Source organism: Panthera uncia, assembly GCF_023721935.1.
Source record: "Panthera uncia isolate 11264 chromosome C1 unlocalized genomic scaffold, Puncia_PCG_1.0 HiC_scaffold_3, whole genome shotgun sequence".
NCBI lineage: Eukaryota > Metazoa > Chordata > Mammalia > Carnivora > Felidae > Panthera > Panthera uncia.
The window spans coordinates 64602694-64617563 of NW_026057584.1; the positions used below are offsets into that span (position 1 = coordinate 64602694).

Below are 14870 nucleotides of genomic sequence, written 5' to 3' on the forward strand. Positions count from 1 at the left end.
CTGATTCTGAGTCAGCATTCAAAAATTAATCTCATTGTGTTCTTTTCATTATCAAAGCTCACTCAGCACTAGGCCCTGAGAAAGAGTTGTAGAAGATAGTTTAAATGGTTTGCCTGTGGGAAATTTCTGTGTATTGGTTGGCCTATTTGGAGAAAGGTCAGGATGATTCCCTGGCTGGTGTCAAAGGGAAAGAAACAGTTTTCTGGCAAATAGGAGCCCTTATTTCTTAGTATTTGTAGATCTTAGCACTGTATCGTGAAACAAACAAACAAACAAACAACTACTTGCTATACTTCCTTCATTCAGACAATTGGAGGAGTGTTTCAAGTGCACAAACCAGAAAATGTCACACAGTAGGCTTCCAAATATTTCCCTCTCCCTTCCACACATTAGCTAGAACAAGCTGAGAAATCACAGCCCTCGTGGAAGCAGAACAACTCAACACGGCCCCCACTCTTTCTCCTTTCCTCATTTATTCAAGCAGGATATTCTTTTTGTTTGTTTGTTTTTCCCGATTCAATTCGTATATTAATTATATTTTCCTCTCAGTACATCGTGTCACAATACCGCGAATAAAGCAGTCTTCCAAAGCAAATGTTATGTTCTTCATTTGCTCCCATTTGAAACACAGGCTTTATTCATAATGGCAACCCAGGCTGCAGCGGACCTGTGCAACATACGCTCTACACATACTCCTCTCCTCGCTCTCCCGGACATCCCCTCCTCTTGTCGTTTCCTATAGTGGGGGTTAAGCACTTTTCCTCAAAAGGAGACCTGCTATTACAATTTTTAAAATATGCACTAAAGTTACTGACTACTCCAGAGCAACATATGCCCAAAGCATTCAGAGGGATGTTAATTTTAAACTAATCTTTAATTACTATTAATGAGCTCCTGGGAAATGATTCTGTCTCCAAGGGCCAAATAACTGAAGGAAAAAAAAAAAAAGCTGAGGCGTGTGAGGTGTGAGGCAAAGAACAATGTCATTCTCCTTTGTCTCTTTACATGCACATAAAATGTTTACGAATCATATTCTCCTTTGAGAATAATTACCACTTGATTATGCTTTCTGGGCTTTAGTGGCAATACTGCTGATGATAATAGCTGATGTTTATTGAACGATTCATATATGCCAGACATTTTAGGAAGGATTTTACAAGGACCAACTTATTTTATTCTTAAAACACACCTGTTACTTCATCCTCATTTTATAGAAGAGATCAGATGTCTAACTCTGAGGATGATAACGTGGGCTGTCTGGCTCTAGAACCAGCAGGCTGAAGCATTACTCAAGCTTTCTCAGTTTAAGTGAGATTACTTTAAGTTGTAATGGTTATTTAAAAAATAGCATACCCAATTAAAAGACAATATAAGACATGCTTTTGATCACAACCTTATGTGTTGATAGAGATCTAGGTTAGGTTGGTACTGATGATAGAAATCCATGACCTTGAAAAATTATTACGTGGCAGAAAGCTAAAGGTAGTTTTAAAGCACTTATATGAGAAATGCTTTGCAACGTGGACATTTTGCTGATAAAAAATATGTTTAGTCTGCTAGAAAATAATTATGGGTCACCTTTAAAGAGTCTAAAACACACAGATGTCAGATTATATCTGTCACAAGCTGTCAAAAATGTTTTCTGTCAGCCTAAAACTGTCTAGGGATTGTTCCAAATCCACATAATTTTACCGAGTGCTAATGTTTATGTTAGGATATTTGAAACAGCAGATATATGTAGAAAGACACACACTGTGTTGCAGCTTTCTCCTGTCCACATGAGACTTGGCCATAGGGAGCAAAGGTCAGGAATACTTCACACTCTTGACATGGATTTTAGTGCAGCCATTTTCACATAAAAGCAATTACCTAAGCACTGTATTGCACCGATTACTTCCAAAATTTTTGGAGCTCCATCTGCTCTTTCCTACTTAAGCCACTTAGAAAACAAAACTGAAGCAAACCAAGCAACCCCAGGAAAGTAAAGGCTTCCAGGACTTCAAAATTAATAAGCACAGAGTTACTCAGTACTGCATAAGTATAGGGGACAGAAAACAAAGAAGAAATTCATATGAGAAGATGAAGGCCAAACCTTGAGTGTGAAAATATGTCACAAAAGGGGATGTCTTAGACTGCTAATAGGTCCAAGGTTTATTTGGGGGGCAGATGGGAATGTTGTAAAATTAGACTGCGGTGATAATGCACAGCTTTGTAAATATACTAAATAGCCATTGAATTGTACACACAAAGTGGGTGAATTTTATGGTATGCAAACTGTATTTCAATACAGCTGCTAAAAAAGGGGAAAAAAAGAAGAAAAAGAAAGTCCTGAAAAGACAGAAACCACAGAATGGGCAAGTGAAAATGAACTCAGAAAGAGATGATGGCAGTTTCACACCAAAAACACATGTATTCTAATACCTTCTCCAGCATATTTCAAGTCACCCTTTTAAGAATATGGGAATGGGGGCGCCTGGGTGGCTCAGTTGGTTGAGCGTCCGACTTCAGCTCAGGTCATGATCTCATAGCTTGTGAATTCGAGCCCCATGTCAGGCTCTGGGATGACAGCTCAGAGCCTGGAGCCTGCTTAGGATTCTGTGTGTGTGTCTCTCTCTGCCCCTGACCTACTCACATTCTATCTCTCTCTCAAAAATAAATAAACATTAAAAAAAATTAAAAAAAAAAGAATATGGGAATGGATTACATAAAGTTTCCCCAACACATTCTTTTGAGAAGCTGAACCCTTGTCCCATGCTTCCCTCACTCAGCGGGTCTGATTGTCCAGAGTGGCTCCCTTTTCTAATTTACATAAGGATACTCCATAGGCTAGCAGTGATGCTACTAACTTAAACAGAACCATAAAGCATGACAAATCTAGCATATCTAAATATGACATTATCTCAAATTTTAAATGTCTGGCAGAAATGAATGTTCCTATATTTTATACCTCCTTTTTTTCTATTTCAGAACCCCATTTAAATTTTTTTAATTTATTTATTTTTGACAGAGGGAGGGAGAGAGAGAGAATGAGAGAGAGATAGAGAGAATGAGCAGGGGAGGGGCAGAGAGAGAGGAGACACAGAATCTGAAGCAGGCTCCAGGCTCTGAACTGTCAGTACAGAGCCCCATGTGGGGCTTGAACCCATGAACCATGAAATTCTGACCTGAGGCAAAGTTGGACACTCAACCGACGGAGCCACCCAGGTGCCTCCAGAACCCCTTTTGAATAAAGGGTGGTTGATAAAATAGTCTGATCAATCAGCAGACAGAAGGGATCTTTAATTTGAGAGACACTTTAATTTTCTAAACTTGTTTAGCCCCTTTGCTGATTTCTCAGACAAATGGTTACCAAATAGCTAAGTACCCTGAAACATCTGACTTCAGTACATTAGAAAGGAAAAAGGCAGATTGAACTTAATTATTACACCTTATAGGATTACTAATTGTGACCCTGACTACTGTCAGAAATCCAAAACAAATGTTCTGTCTTTTAACTCTAATCAAACTTAATTTTCAAATTAATATTAATTTTTACATGCTAAAATTTTTTTTTTTTTTGGCCAGGGACAGATTTTGCAGAGAGATAAATGTCAAGTACTTTCAACAAGCAAAGACTGAAAACATCTGGGTGGACAACAGCTTAGGTAAAACCGAATCAACAATCTGCCTCTACCTGTGAATGTCCTCTATCCCTGCTGATAAGAGAAGCAGGTTTTAGAATGCATTTGATGGCTTTAAAAGTTTAAGTGAGTATCTAATACATGATTTTTCTACATTTTCCTCTCTCTAATCAAAATTGACATGTATCTCAAATTTCTTTTTTTAATATGAAATTTATTGTCAAATTGGTTTCCATACAACACCCAGTGCTCATCCCAACAGGTGCCCTCCTCAATACCCATCACCCACCCTGCCCTCCCTCCCACCCCCCATCAACCCTCAGTTTATTCTCAGTTTTTAAGAGTCTCTTATGGTTTGGCTCCCTCCCTCTCTAACTTTTTTTTTCCCTTCCCCTCCCCCATGGTCTTCTGTTAAGTTTCTCAGGATCCACATAATAAGGATTATAAATTATTTCATTTTCTGAGGTACGGATGACTTTTTTCTTTCATCCTCCTACAGACTTGCATACATTTCAATAAAAGACATTTACTCATTTATTCTAACATGTTTCCTTTATGTTATTTATATTACGTAGCATTATGACCTAGGTGTAGTCATTCCCCATGGAATTATTGGGGATAATTAGCATGTCTCAAAGTAGATAATGAAACTGAAGTTCAGAGAGGTCACGATAGGCCCAGAGTCCTGCAGATATTCAGCCTTTTAGTGTACGTTTTTTATTAGACTCACATGCATTAATATTTCATGTGCTAGAGCCCAGACTACAGTTTATAATAATAGACTACATTTGCAAGGAGCTTGTGTGTGTGTGTGTGTGTGTGTGTGTGTGTGTGTATCTATATATCCATAAAACATTTATATGTTGCTGCTGTTTGGTTTTGCTTTTACCCAGTATCCACGTATTCTCCCTTGATAACTGAATGCTGAGAACTTCCATTTAGGTAAACAGGTACAGAGGCTTCCACCAATCACCATCCCCTGGCTATAGCAATTAGTTCTAGGAAAAGCATGAATGTTCATTTAGAGCCAATTAGATGCAGTAAGATTTGTTCCTGAAACTTCTGGGAAAAGGATCTTATTTTTTCTCTGCATGTTTTTTACTATTATCTGAGGGAAATCTGGGTGAGAATGAGGCTAACTCAGAGGAGGTGAGGTTAAAAAAAAAAAAAAGAAATATAATCAAGGTGATACACTGTATAGTGCTTACAGTGGGCCAGGCACAGTCTTAAACACTTTACAAATATAATTCATTTAATCCTCTTAACAGACTTATGAGGTAGGTACATTTATAATCTTGACATTATAATCAAGGAACTTGCCTAATGTTATGCAACTAATAGATGAGGGAGTAAGGATTTGGACCCACTCTTAGCTACTATGCTATGGACATACGTTGGGCCCTTACATTAATGGTAAGGAAATACATACTTAACAATGGGTTCTCAAGAAAAAAAAGAGAGAAAAGAAGGAAGAGAGAATGAAAGACTGTATACCCCTAATTTGTTGCATTTGCCAATTTCTCTAGTATAAATATTCTCACTATGGCTGATTTGAAGCTATTTACGTGATCTCATCTGGTTTGCAACATTCCTAAAAATTTAATAACCAGAGAGTTGGTGCAAGCCAGCTGCTCTAGTAAGCTACCAGAGCTGACACCAAATCTCCCTTCCACAAGACTGCATTTTTGTGAATCTGTGATGTTCCTTTTGGTGTATGCCACTTTGGGTTGGGCTTTGTGTCTCTTGCAATATGAAGGAGTCCTATCTGATTTCAAGTTTCACGGATACTGAAATACTTTCACGGAAGCTGCTCTTTGTCATATGAGACCTCCACAGTAACCTCATGAGATGGACAAATCACTCATCAGTTGTCCCATCTTAATTGATCAGAAACTGAGAGTTGAGAGGTGATGAATTTCATTTGTGTAGCACGGACTACATAATTTGCCAGAACTGGTGTAAAATGAGAATGCCAGAATTGGGTCCCTTGTTCAAAAATTATTAAGAATTTCAAGATGATGACAGCAGAACGTTAAGCTAAGTGCAGGGGCCTTCTGAGAATGGGGCCCTGAGTAATCACTTAGGGCCATGCACCATGAAGGTGGCTGTAGGTCTGTGTCACTTAGCTGGTCTGGCAGCCTCTAAACTGAGATCTTTAAGTCCCATAGCCCTTACACTCAATCACAATATTTCCCTGCAAAATAAAGGATCTGTACATAATTCATTTCTATGTGGAATTTGTTACTTAAGTTGTTAATTATAACTACACCTTGTATCGTTGATCAGTTTCAAGTAAACACACAATTGACTCACTTAAAGACTCCTATGTTGCAATGCCTATATATTGGACCACAAGTATATCCAATCTTAATTTCTTATTTACATTTTGTTTCTACTAGGCAAAGTTAAAATAAATCGTACCATAAATTTATTGAGCTATTTAGACTGCACATTTTTTTTTTTTTACTTTTCAGACAGAGCCAGAAAAAGAAAACAAATACTATTTTACATATCAGATTTTTAATCATTCTATTGTTATATTCCCCCCTACCTCTTCCACCCTCCCCCACACACATATGATACACACGCAATTGCCTTCATTTTGAAAACTTAGGTAACTCCAAATATCCTAGGGATTTTTCTTCAAACAAACAAACAAACAAACAGACAAACAAAAAACAACCTTTTATCTTCCACCACAAAATTTTAGAAGTTACTCTCTTCCTCGTGGAAAACATGGACCTAAATACGGCTGTTCACAGTGCAATTACTGTTTTTCAAAGTGCTGAGCTAAGTCTAATGGGTTTTATTACTGGGATTCTCCCATTCAAAAATCATCATAACCCATGACAATATTTGGTGATATATGATAATGGAGGAATGAAATGGGAAAAAAAAATCTTTTATAGCAGATAAAATGTAGAAGTTGCATTATGCAGTTTTATATAACATCTGGGTTCTACTACTCAATTCTTGATGATTTTAAGGAAAACAGAAAACTCATCACAATAATCAGCTAAATAATGCTTCAAATTTAATCTGTCCAAACAACGAGCAGATAGTTTATCATGAATTATAACCTAGAAGCAGAGGCTCAATGTAAACTTTGCTCTCAACATTTCTATTTACCTGTTGACTAACCCAGGAAACATTAGAAGCTGAGAAGAAAAATATTCCAGCATGGTGCCCTAGAAAAATGCTCCAAGTAAGGGAATCAGTACAGTGGTATGCTTTAAAGATGATTTTCTGAAGCATTTTAAAATTACAATATTTGTTAATGAGTAATGAAAATAAATGTGCCACTAAAGAGGGGGCTTTCTACGTTGGCTGTGGAAGAGAGGACTTCAACCCTATGTGATTTATCCGTTACCTGTAGTAGTATTACCTGCTCAGATCTTTTCTGGTGCTGGTATTGGTACTGAGACAAGGTATTACAAGAAGAAGCAATTTTGTCCTTCTCAAATTGTTTCTTCACTCTGGCCAAACCACCAGGCACCGTGCACATTCCGGATTCCTCCATCATCTAAGATGATTTAAGAAAAGGGAAGATTCAGTTTTAGATCTGCTCAAGATGGGATTTGCAAGCTATTATTTTTTATCGCTGACAATTATTGATGGGTGGTATATTAAAAAATATAACAATACACAGTTATTTCAGTAGGCCCTTATAGAAAACTTTAATAAAAATAATCTCTCCGTGTTGTTTTCTCATTTATCAGTCTTTTGATAAAGTCAGAGGGAACTTAAAAATATTGAGTTAATTCTCCTCAACTCAGATAGATTTTGATATCTGGAGATTAAACCTGTAGAATGTATTTCTCTAATAATACTCAGACTAGTAGAAATTAGAACAATGGATTCAATTTTAACCCACAGTAAGGTTGTCATTAAAATCCTAAACATCTACATAGGCAACACATTATTCAGAATATTTAAAACATTTGACTCATTCCAAAATGTATTTAAATCACTAAACACGAACAAAATAATTTTCTCTTATGCAAAAATGTCAATATTAGTAATAATAACAACTACTTAATATTAGTGCTGAGTGATTTCTATGTGTTTGCATATATCTTGTCATTTGATGTTTCTCCAACTCCTGTGAGATATGGGCATTTAGCCTCATTTTAAAATGAGGAAATTGATATTTGGGGAAGTAAGACAACTTGTTAAGTTCTCATAGCTGGGGTGTGTGTAGGAGCTGAAATCTGAACCCCTATCTGTCTGTTTTAATGACTGCTGTTTGTCTTAATCACTAGTAGTAAAGGGCAGGCAGAAAAACAACTCCTCCGGGACTGGCATACCCCAGGACTCAGCTTTTAGCATTGTGTGAGAATCAGAGGGTTTAACGTCAGAAAAATTCTAGGCTATCATTGACATTTTGCAGAATAGAAAGCCTAATTCAATAGGCATCATTTGGAACAACTTGAAAAACACTGAGGAGCCTTGTCAGATCTCATGCCCCTGTGGGAAGTGTAGAAACTTAAGGGCTTTGGTTTTGATGATTCAACACACTCCTCAGCCTAGCAGGCACTCTAACCCAGATGGGATGATAACTCTCAAGCAAACAGGCCCCATGCCAACCAGCCCTCCTCTAGGAAGCTTGGAGGGCTGCTTAAAACTGGGAAGAGATTCAGCAACCCTTCAAACTACAGGGAGGTCTCCTGAGGTCTGGCCCAGTCCTGACATAACCTTGAAGCCTTGAGACCTGAAAGTAACTGGATACCTGTGAGCTGAGGCTCCCATAACATGGACTGTGGACTCCAGGGATCCTGGAATCTCTACCCATATATGTAGTTTCTCAAACTGATACTAAAAATACAACTATTATCGTGGGTTTTCCTAAATTCCAAAATATTGGAGAGTGAGTTAGTACTCAGGATTATCTGAATTACTAGCAATTTCAAGTGGTTGCTTTAGCAAGTTCATAACCTTGACCTAATTCTGTGAACTATCCAATATTTAAGAATATGCTATCTGCTGTATGGAAAGAAGGATAAAAATGTATATTTATATGTTTTAGATATATATTCTATCAAATTCTGCAACAAACTTCAAATATAAATCCCGGCCAGTTACGGCCATTTGATACATGTTAAGGTCATGAGAAAGTATGACATCTATTTTGAAATTTAAGATAAAGAAGGGAAAGGGTGATTTAAGGCCACGATATTTCTTGTACCTTTCCCCGTTGCCATTTAATGTACATAAATGGCCTTCCTTGATTGATCAGACATAGATAATATAAGAGCATTAAATTATGGAAATTAAGGCAATTATTGTTAAGAAAAAGCCCACTCTTTCCAACAACTATAAACAATGCCCAAATCGTGTGTAAATTAATCTAATAAGCCTCAGTAATTATGTTAATGACTGAATACTTTCCTAGTAAGTGCATTTTCACAAAAATATCAGTTCTGATACTGAACGTGTTGCTTCTCATGTACGAAATGGATTCAAAACCCCCAAATACACCCATTCCTTTCCTTTCGCATTGCGCTTTGGAATCAGACCATGTTACATGTGCAAAAATGCATACAGTTGGTTATTTTTGTCAGGAGTACTACTATTATACAGTCTTGTTGCCACTCACCCACCTAAGTGAGGAAGTCCGTTGAGCTGTAGTTCAGTGGTGGTGATATGGTTTCTTTATTCAGCTCAGCTTGTAAATGAAGGTTTACATATGTGAGATGGCAGGACCTGCTCAAGGAGCGGTCTGTGGTCACGAGCTAGAGTGATGTTTCCTTGCTCAGGTGGAGAGAGCATCCCTGTGCCTTTGCCTTGTTTGGCCCCATGCACTGTACATTTCAACTAACCCGTGTTATTGTCAATGACCACATAACTTAGATTGTTTGTATTAAACATTTTTATCTTGATCCTTATTCAATGTTTCTTAATCTCAGACTCAAATAAGATTTGAAATCTAATGGGTATGCCCATAATAATTAAGCCATTTTATTGACAAACTGATTTAAATACCTAACACAGAACCTAATTAAGTTATTTTAATAATAAAGTAATTTAGCTACCTAACACTTACCTAGGTGAATACATTACACAATCATCTATTTTCTTTGCGAAGAACTGGCCTTGGGTTCTAGGGTATAGTAGAAATAACATAATTGGGGAATTGGACAAATAGTAATTCTAATCCCGGTTCTGACACTTAAAACCTTAGACCAGAGTTTGTGAACCTCGGTTTTATTTCTTATAAACTGGGAAAACAATGTATTTTCCACATATTTCTTGTGAGTGCTAAAAAAGATAAAGGAAGTAAAACTGCATAGCACAGAATCTGGCATTTTAATTCATTGCTTAGCAAATGTTACCTCTCCCTTCTCTTCTAGGGTGCTTCTCCACACCATCGCCTTTCCATGGGCATGACTTTTATTTAGGTTCAACCAAATGCCATCTGGCTGAGGCTAGGATCATCAAAAACTGATCTCAATGTGACTGAAATATAATGGATTCAGTTTGGGGCTGAATCAGAGACTTCCAGATTATGCACATAAACTAATGGGCTTTTTGTGTAGACAGAAATGTTGTTAATGGCAGTTTCCATGATTTTTTTTTTTTTTTTTTTTTTTTGGACAGAGAGCAGGGGGGGGGGCAGAAGAAGAGGGAGAGAGAGAATTTTAAGCAGGCTCCATGCCCAGTGCAGAGCCCAGTGCAGGGCTCAATCTCACAACCCTGAGATCATGACCTGAGCCAAAACAAGCAGAGAAGTGTTATTAAATTATTTATATGTAGGCTACCTTCATAATAGCATTAACATTTTTTTTGTGTGTTTGTATTAAACAGTGGGATAATTTAGTTTTCTTAGTGCCCGATTTAAATATTCTGTTTTTTAGCACAGTATAAATACAAATTTGTCTTATGGTGTATTCTCCCAGTGCCTGTAAGATAAGTCTTCCAAAATAAAAAAAAATTGTTTACTAAATAACCCTTCTCTCACTAGGTACTTTCAAAATCAGTCTGTTTCCCCAAGAATCTTTTCTCCAATTTAGAACACTAATTTGTAGTAAAGTTCCCTAATGATCCAGCAGGGGGTGCTATCTAAGAGGACTGGCAGGAGGCACTGGAGTGATACTATTTATTTTGGAAGAGATCTAGCTACTTCTGTGATTTCTGTACATTCATTCAAAATCCGTGCTGCATCTAAAATGGATTTTAATGACTATGTAAAAACTTAAATGTCATTTAGAATTACAATATTGTTAATGAGTTTGGCACAGTCAGCCTTGTCTCTAAATAATTTGTAAAGAAGAATGTTAAGAGTAGCTATTTTAGAACGCCACCCTTCTTGGCTATTCTTTCTCTCTCTTTCTCTTTTGGTTAAATGAACAACTTTGCTAATTTGGAGATTATAATTATAAAAGAGTAACCTTATATTCCATTAAGCTATAAAGCTGCTACTAATAAAATGACTCATCAAACCCTGTGGATTGAAGGCCACAGATGATAGAACCCAACAAATTCTTTTGAATATGACTTTATTATGCTTTGGCTCTAAAATTGGTGGTCCTACTGAATCCTGCTGTTTCCTATAATCATAATTGGTTTAGCAGAGTGCCTACATTGCTAATCTCCCTCATTTCTATGTTGATTAAGCTACTCCTAATGGATTTAGTGCATACAGAGAAATGAGAAAAGCAAAAAAAAATTTATACTGCCAGTGAATTTAAATGAACTATACATGAGACCAAGGAGGGCGGCATGCAGACCCACATTATTAAAATTTGAAATTAATTCCCAACCTTCCTGAGGAGAATAGCTATAGGTTAAATGATAATGATGGCAATAATAACACATTTATACTCTGCCTTATGGCTTACACGTAAATTATCTCTTTGACTTCTCTCTAAGATCCTCTGTGGTAGATGGCTATTCCCATTTTTCAGTTAAGGAAACTGAAGCTCAGGGAGGGGTTAAGATAGTAGCCCAAATTCACACAGCTAGTAAGTAGCAGCACTGAAGCTTCAATTCACATCCTTGCCTTTGATTCACACTATGTGCTTTCTCTGCTTTATCCCACCACCCAGTGGTATTCTTGCATTACAGTGTAAGGAGAGTGTGCGAAGGGCAGACAAAAAGCACATTGCCTAATGCAAAACCACCAGGAGCAGCTTACATTGGCAGAGAAGCTGCGGCAGTCACCCCTGGAAACAGCAGCCTGGTACCTCGCCATCCGCTCCTTCAAGGACACCACCTCCTGGAGGTCTGACACACCTTCGCTCTGTGCAGCACTGTCTTCTGCAAACCCACTGGCAGGCTTATTAGGGCCAACGGTCACTGCAAACAAATGTAGCACGCTCAGATAGATGTTTCAGGCTTTGAAAAGAAAATACCATCACCTTATGAACAGTAAAGGCATTTAAAATATCTGCTCTCATAAAGCAGACTGCATCATTTCACAACACTGTATTTGCAATGTTCCACAGTCTCCCTCTTTTCTTCAGGCTTTCAAGCAAAGCTACAAAATGCCTCTACAGAAGCATATGCTTATGAGAACATCAAACAAAAATATTGTCTCTCCTCCTACTCCTGTGATTATTCTGATGAAAGACAGTGATTTATTAAGAGCTTCATGATGTTAATAATGAACATTCCTGAGGCACCGTGGGTTGAATTTAGGTTAAATGCAGTAAGAGCATTTTCTCATTTGCTTCTCTTGTTTAACAACCTCATGAGGTAGGTGCTATTATTTTCTAAAATTTATAGATAAGAAAATGGAGAGTCACAGTGGTTAAAAAACTTTCCCATGATCACACAATTACTTAGAGGCAGATGTGATGGGTGGACCAAATCTTTAGAATGTCTAAAAATTGCTCTTTGCTTGTCTCCCCACCCCTAACACTCAGGAGATGGATCTAGCCAAAATAAGCGATTGCCATGAGAATTATAGACTGTGGATTTATTTCCTTTATTCATAGAGACCTGTAATACATGAGAAAGAAATAATAGTACTTTAGAAAAATCTTTGTCAGTCACCCATTTCAGATGGCCTGATATTTCCCCATTTAAGCCATCTACTTGACAAAAATACAGGGTAACAGGAATTACATATTTGGAAACAGAGCAAAAGACTGATTGCATGATCACAGAATAACAGTTGTTAGAAACAGAAAGGTCCTAAATATCATATAGTCTTACCTAATCTAACAAGCTCCTTTTTGGCATAGGAAAACATGTCTAAATGTTTCCTTATGTGAAAGGAAGACAAGGGCCCTCCGTGGTTATGTGATTCTCCACGGTTTTTTAGTTATATGTGCCATAGCTGGTCTCAAAATTAGATTTTCGTATTTAATCTAGTGTTCTTTGTTTGATGGTTTACTATTCACTGTTAAAGAACTCTAATTCCAAAATCAGTGCAAGGGTTTTTTCTGGGACCAATCAGTGTATATATACGTACACATATACACATGCATATGCATGGATGCATATATATTCATTACTCATTCATGCACCTCCTGCCTTTCATCTTAGGGCTGGTATTTTCTGGAGCTCGTAGAACAGGGCTCATTGGTATACTTTATTTGGATTGGTTTGATTTCATCACTGTAGACCATGGCCCAAACAATCCCAGGTAACAGATAACCAAGCTGTTTCTTTTCTTTTCTATTCTTCATACCTCCTCCCCCAGCTCCCACATTGAACCATCTTATAGAATCCTTTTGGTTAAGGTTTATGTATACAATAGCAGTTGAGAGCAACCTATGTGATCAGAAAAAAGTAAAAATCATTTGTGTTTTGGCTCCCTGAGTATCTGGTTTTCCACAGAGACTTCTTACTCAAATAAACATTTTCATATATTTCAGTTAAAATTGTAAATATGTTTTACTTAAAATGCTTTCAAAAATACAAAATATACAGGAATACAAAGTTGTGATTATGAATGCTATGATTGTACAACACTGATTTGTTCATAACAAATGTCAGTTAGTTTTGAAATTCACCTGTCATTCAAAACCTCACATTCATACAAAAGTACATTCCTTCAGTTGATTCCGATAAGAAGACATTCTCCCATACCACATGATAAAGAAAATACATCTCTATTTTCCCCTGTGGATTATCTATCTGCACAGACGAATTCAGTTTATATTCAACTGTACTATTACTTTGTTGTGAATGATTACTATATAGATTTTATTGAACATGACTCCCTAAAGTTTTTCCACATTAACACCCAAATTTCATTTTGTGTATTATTCATAAAAGATGTCATTCTTTTATTTATCTTGACAGAAAGTCACAGTTTATTTTTGCTAAAATTTACAGATGGTATTTACTTTTCAAATATTTGAGTTTTATCATTTTTCATCCTACTGCGAAATGCCCAAGACTAATGGTCAGGAAATCAGTGACCTGATTATTAAGAAATTTGTATTCCATTGCCTTATGGCCTTTCATTTGGATCACAGACAAGACACTACATTTTAATCTCTCCATTTCTCCTTCCTGTCTGTAACTTTGCCCACACAGGTAGTCATGGAGTAGAAAACTTACTTGAGTTAACAAACCGTGTCCATATTGTTTCCTAACCTTCTAAGTTAATACCTATCAATTTCTTCATCTGAAAAACAAGGTGATGCTTCTTGCCCAGTGTACTATAAGGCAGTGTATCCGTCTGCTCCTATCTTGAAACTGATGACACCCGGGGCGCCTGGGTGGCGCAGTCAGTTAAGCGTCCAACTTCAGCCAGGTCACGATCTCGCGGTCCGTGAGTTCGAGCCCCGCGTCAGGCTCTGGGCTGATGGCTCGGAGCCTGGAGCCTGTTTCCGATTCTGTGTCTCCCTCTCTCTCTCTGCCCCTCCCCCGTTCATGCTCTGTCTCTCTCTGTCCCAAAAATAAATAAAAAACGTTGAAAAAAAAAAAAAAAGAAACTGATGACACTGGATGTAACTTTTTAAGGTTGAAAAGACAGCTTCTTTCCTAGGGATAAGTGAGGAAAAAAACAGGGACATTTGTCCCCTGATCTATTTCAGAAGGCTTGAATGCAATTGAGATTGGAGAACAGTGTAAAATGAGTTTAGGGAACCTTTAAAGAGAGAGGTGACAAAGAAGAACAAATAAAGATGCTCTTGTCACAAAACACCTATGGAAAAATAGGGGGAAATTTGCATACCTGTAAGTATGTAAATCAGACTATGTAAGAACATGCCATAAGGCTAAAGTGGTCTGTGAAAAAGGAAGGGAAAAAACAAACTCTTCAAATGACTATTTCTGTTAGAAGGCATTATAAAT

General features: G+C 37.3%; 1 protein-coding gene across 1 annotated transcript in view; it reads right to left on the minus strand.

Annotated features, from left to right (window-relative positions):
* The window catches only part of XIRP2 (xin actin binding repeat containing 2), a 72993-nt gene that overhangs the window by 36386 nt on the left and 21737 nt on the right, over positions 1–14870 (minus strand). The window contains exons 2-3 of the mRNA XM_049615548.1: positions 11755–11915; positions 7006–7143 (exon numbers count right to left, since the gene is read on the minus strand). Coding sequence (XP_049471505.1) covers positions 7006–7143; positions 11755–11811 — 195 coding nt within the window. The 5' untranslated portion in view covers positions 11812–11915. The remainder of the gene's footprint in view (positions 1–7005; positions 7144–11754; positions 11916–14870) is intronic.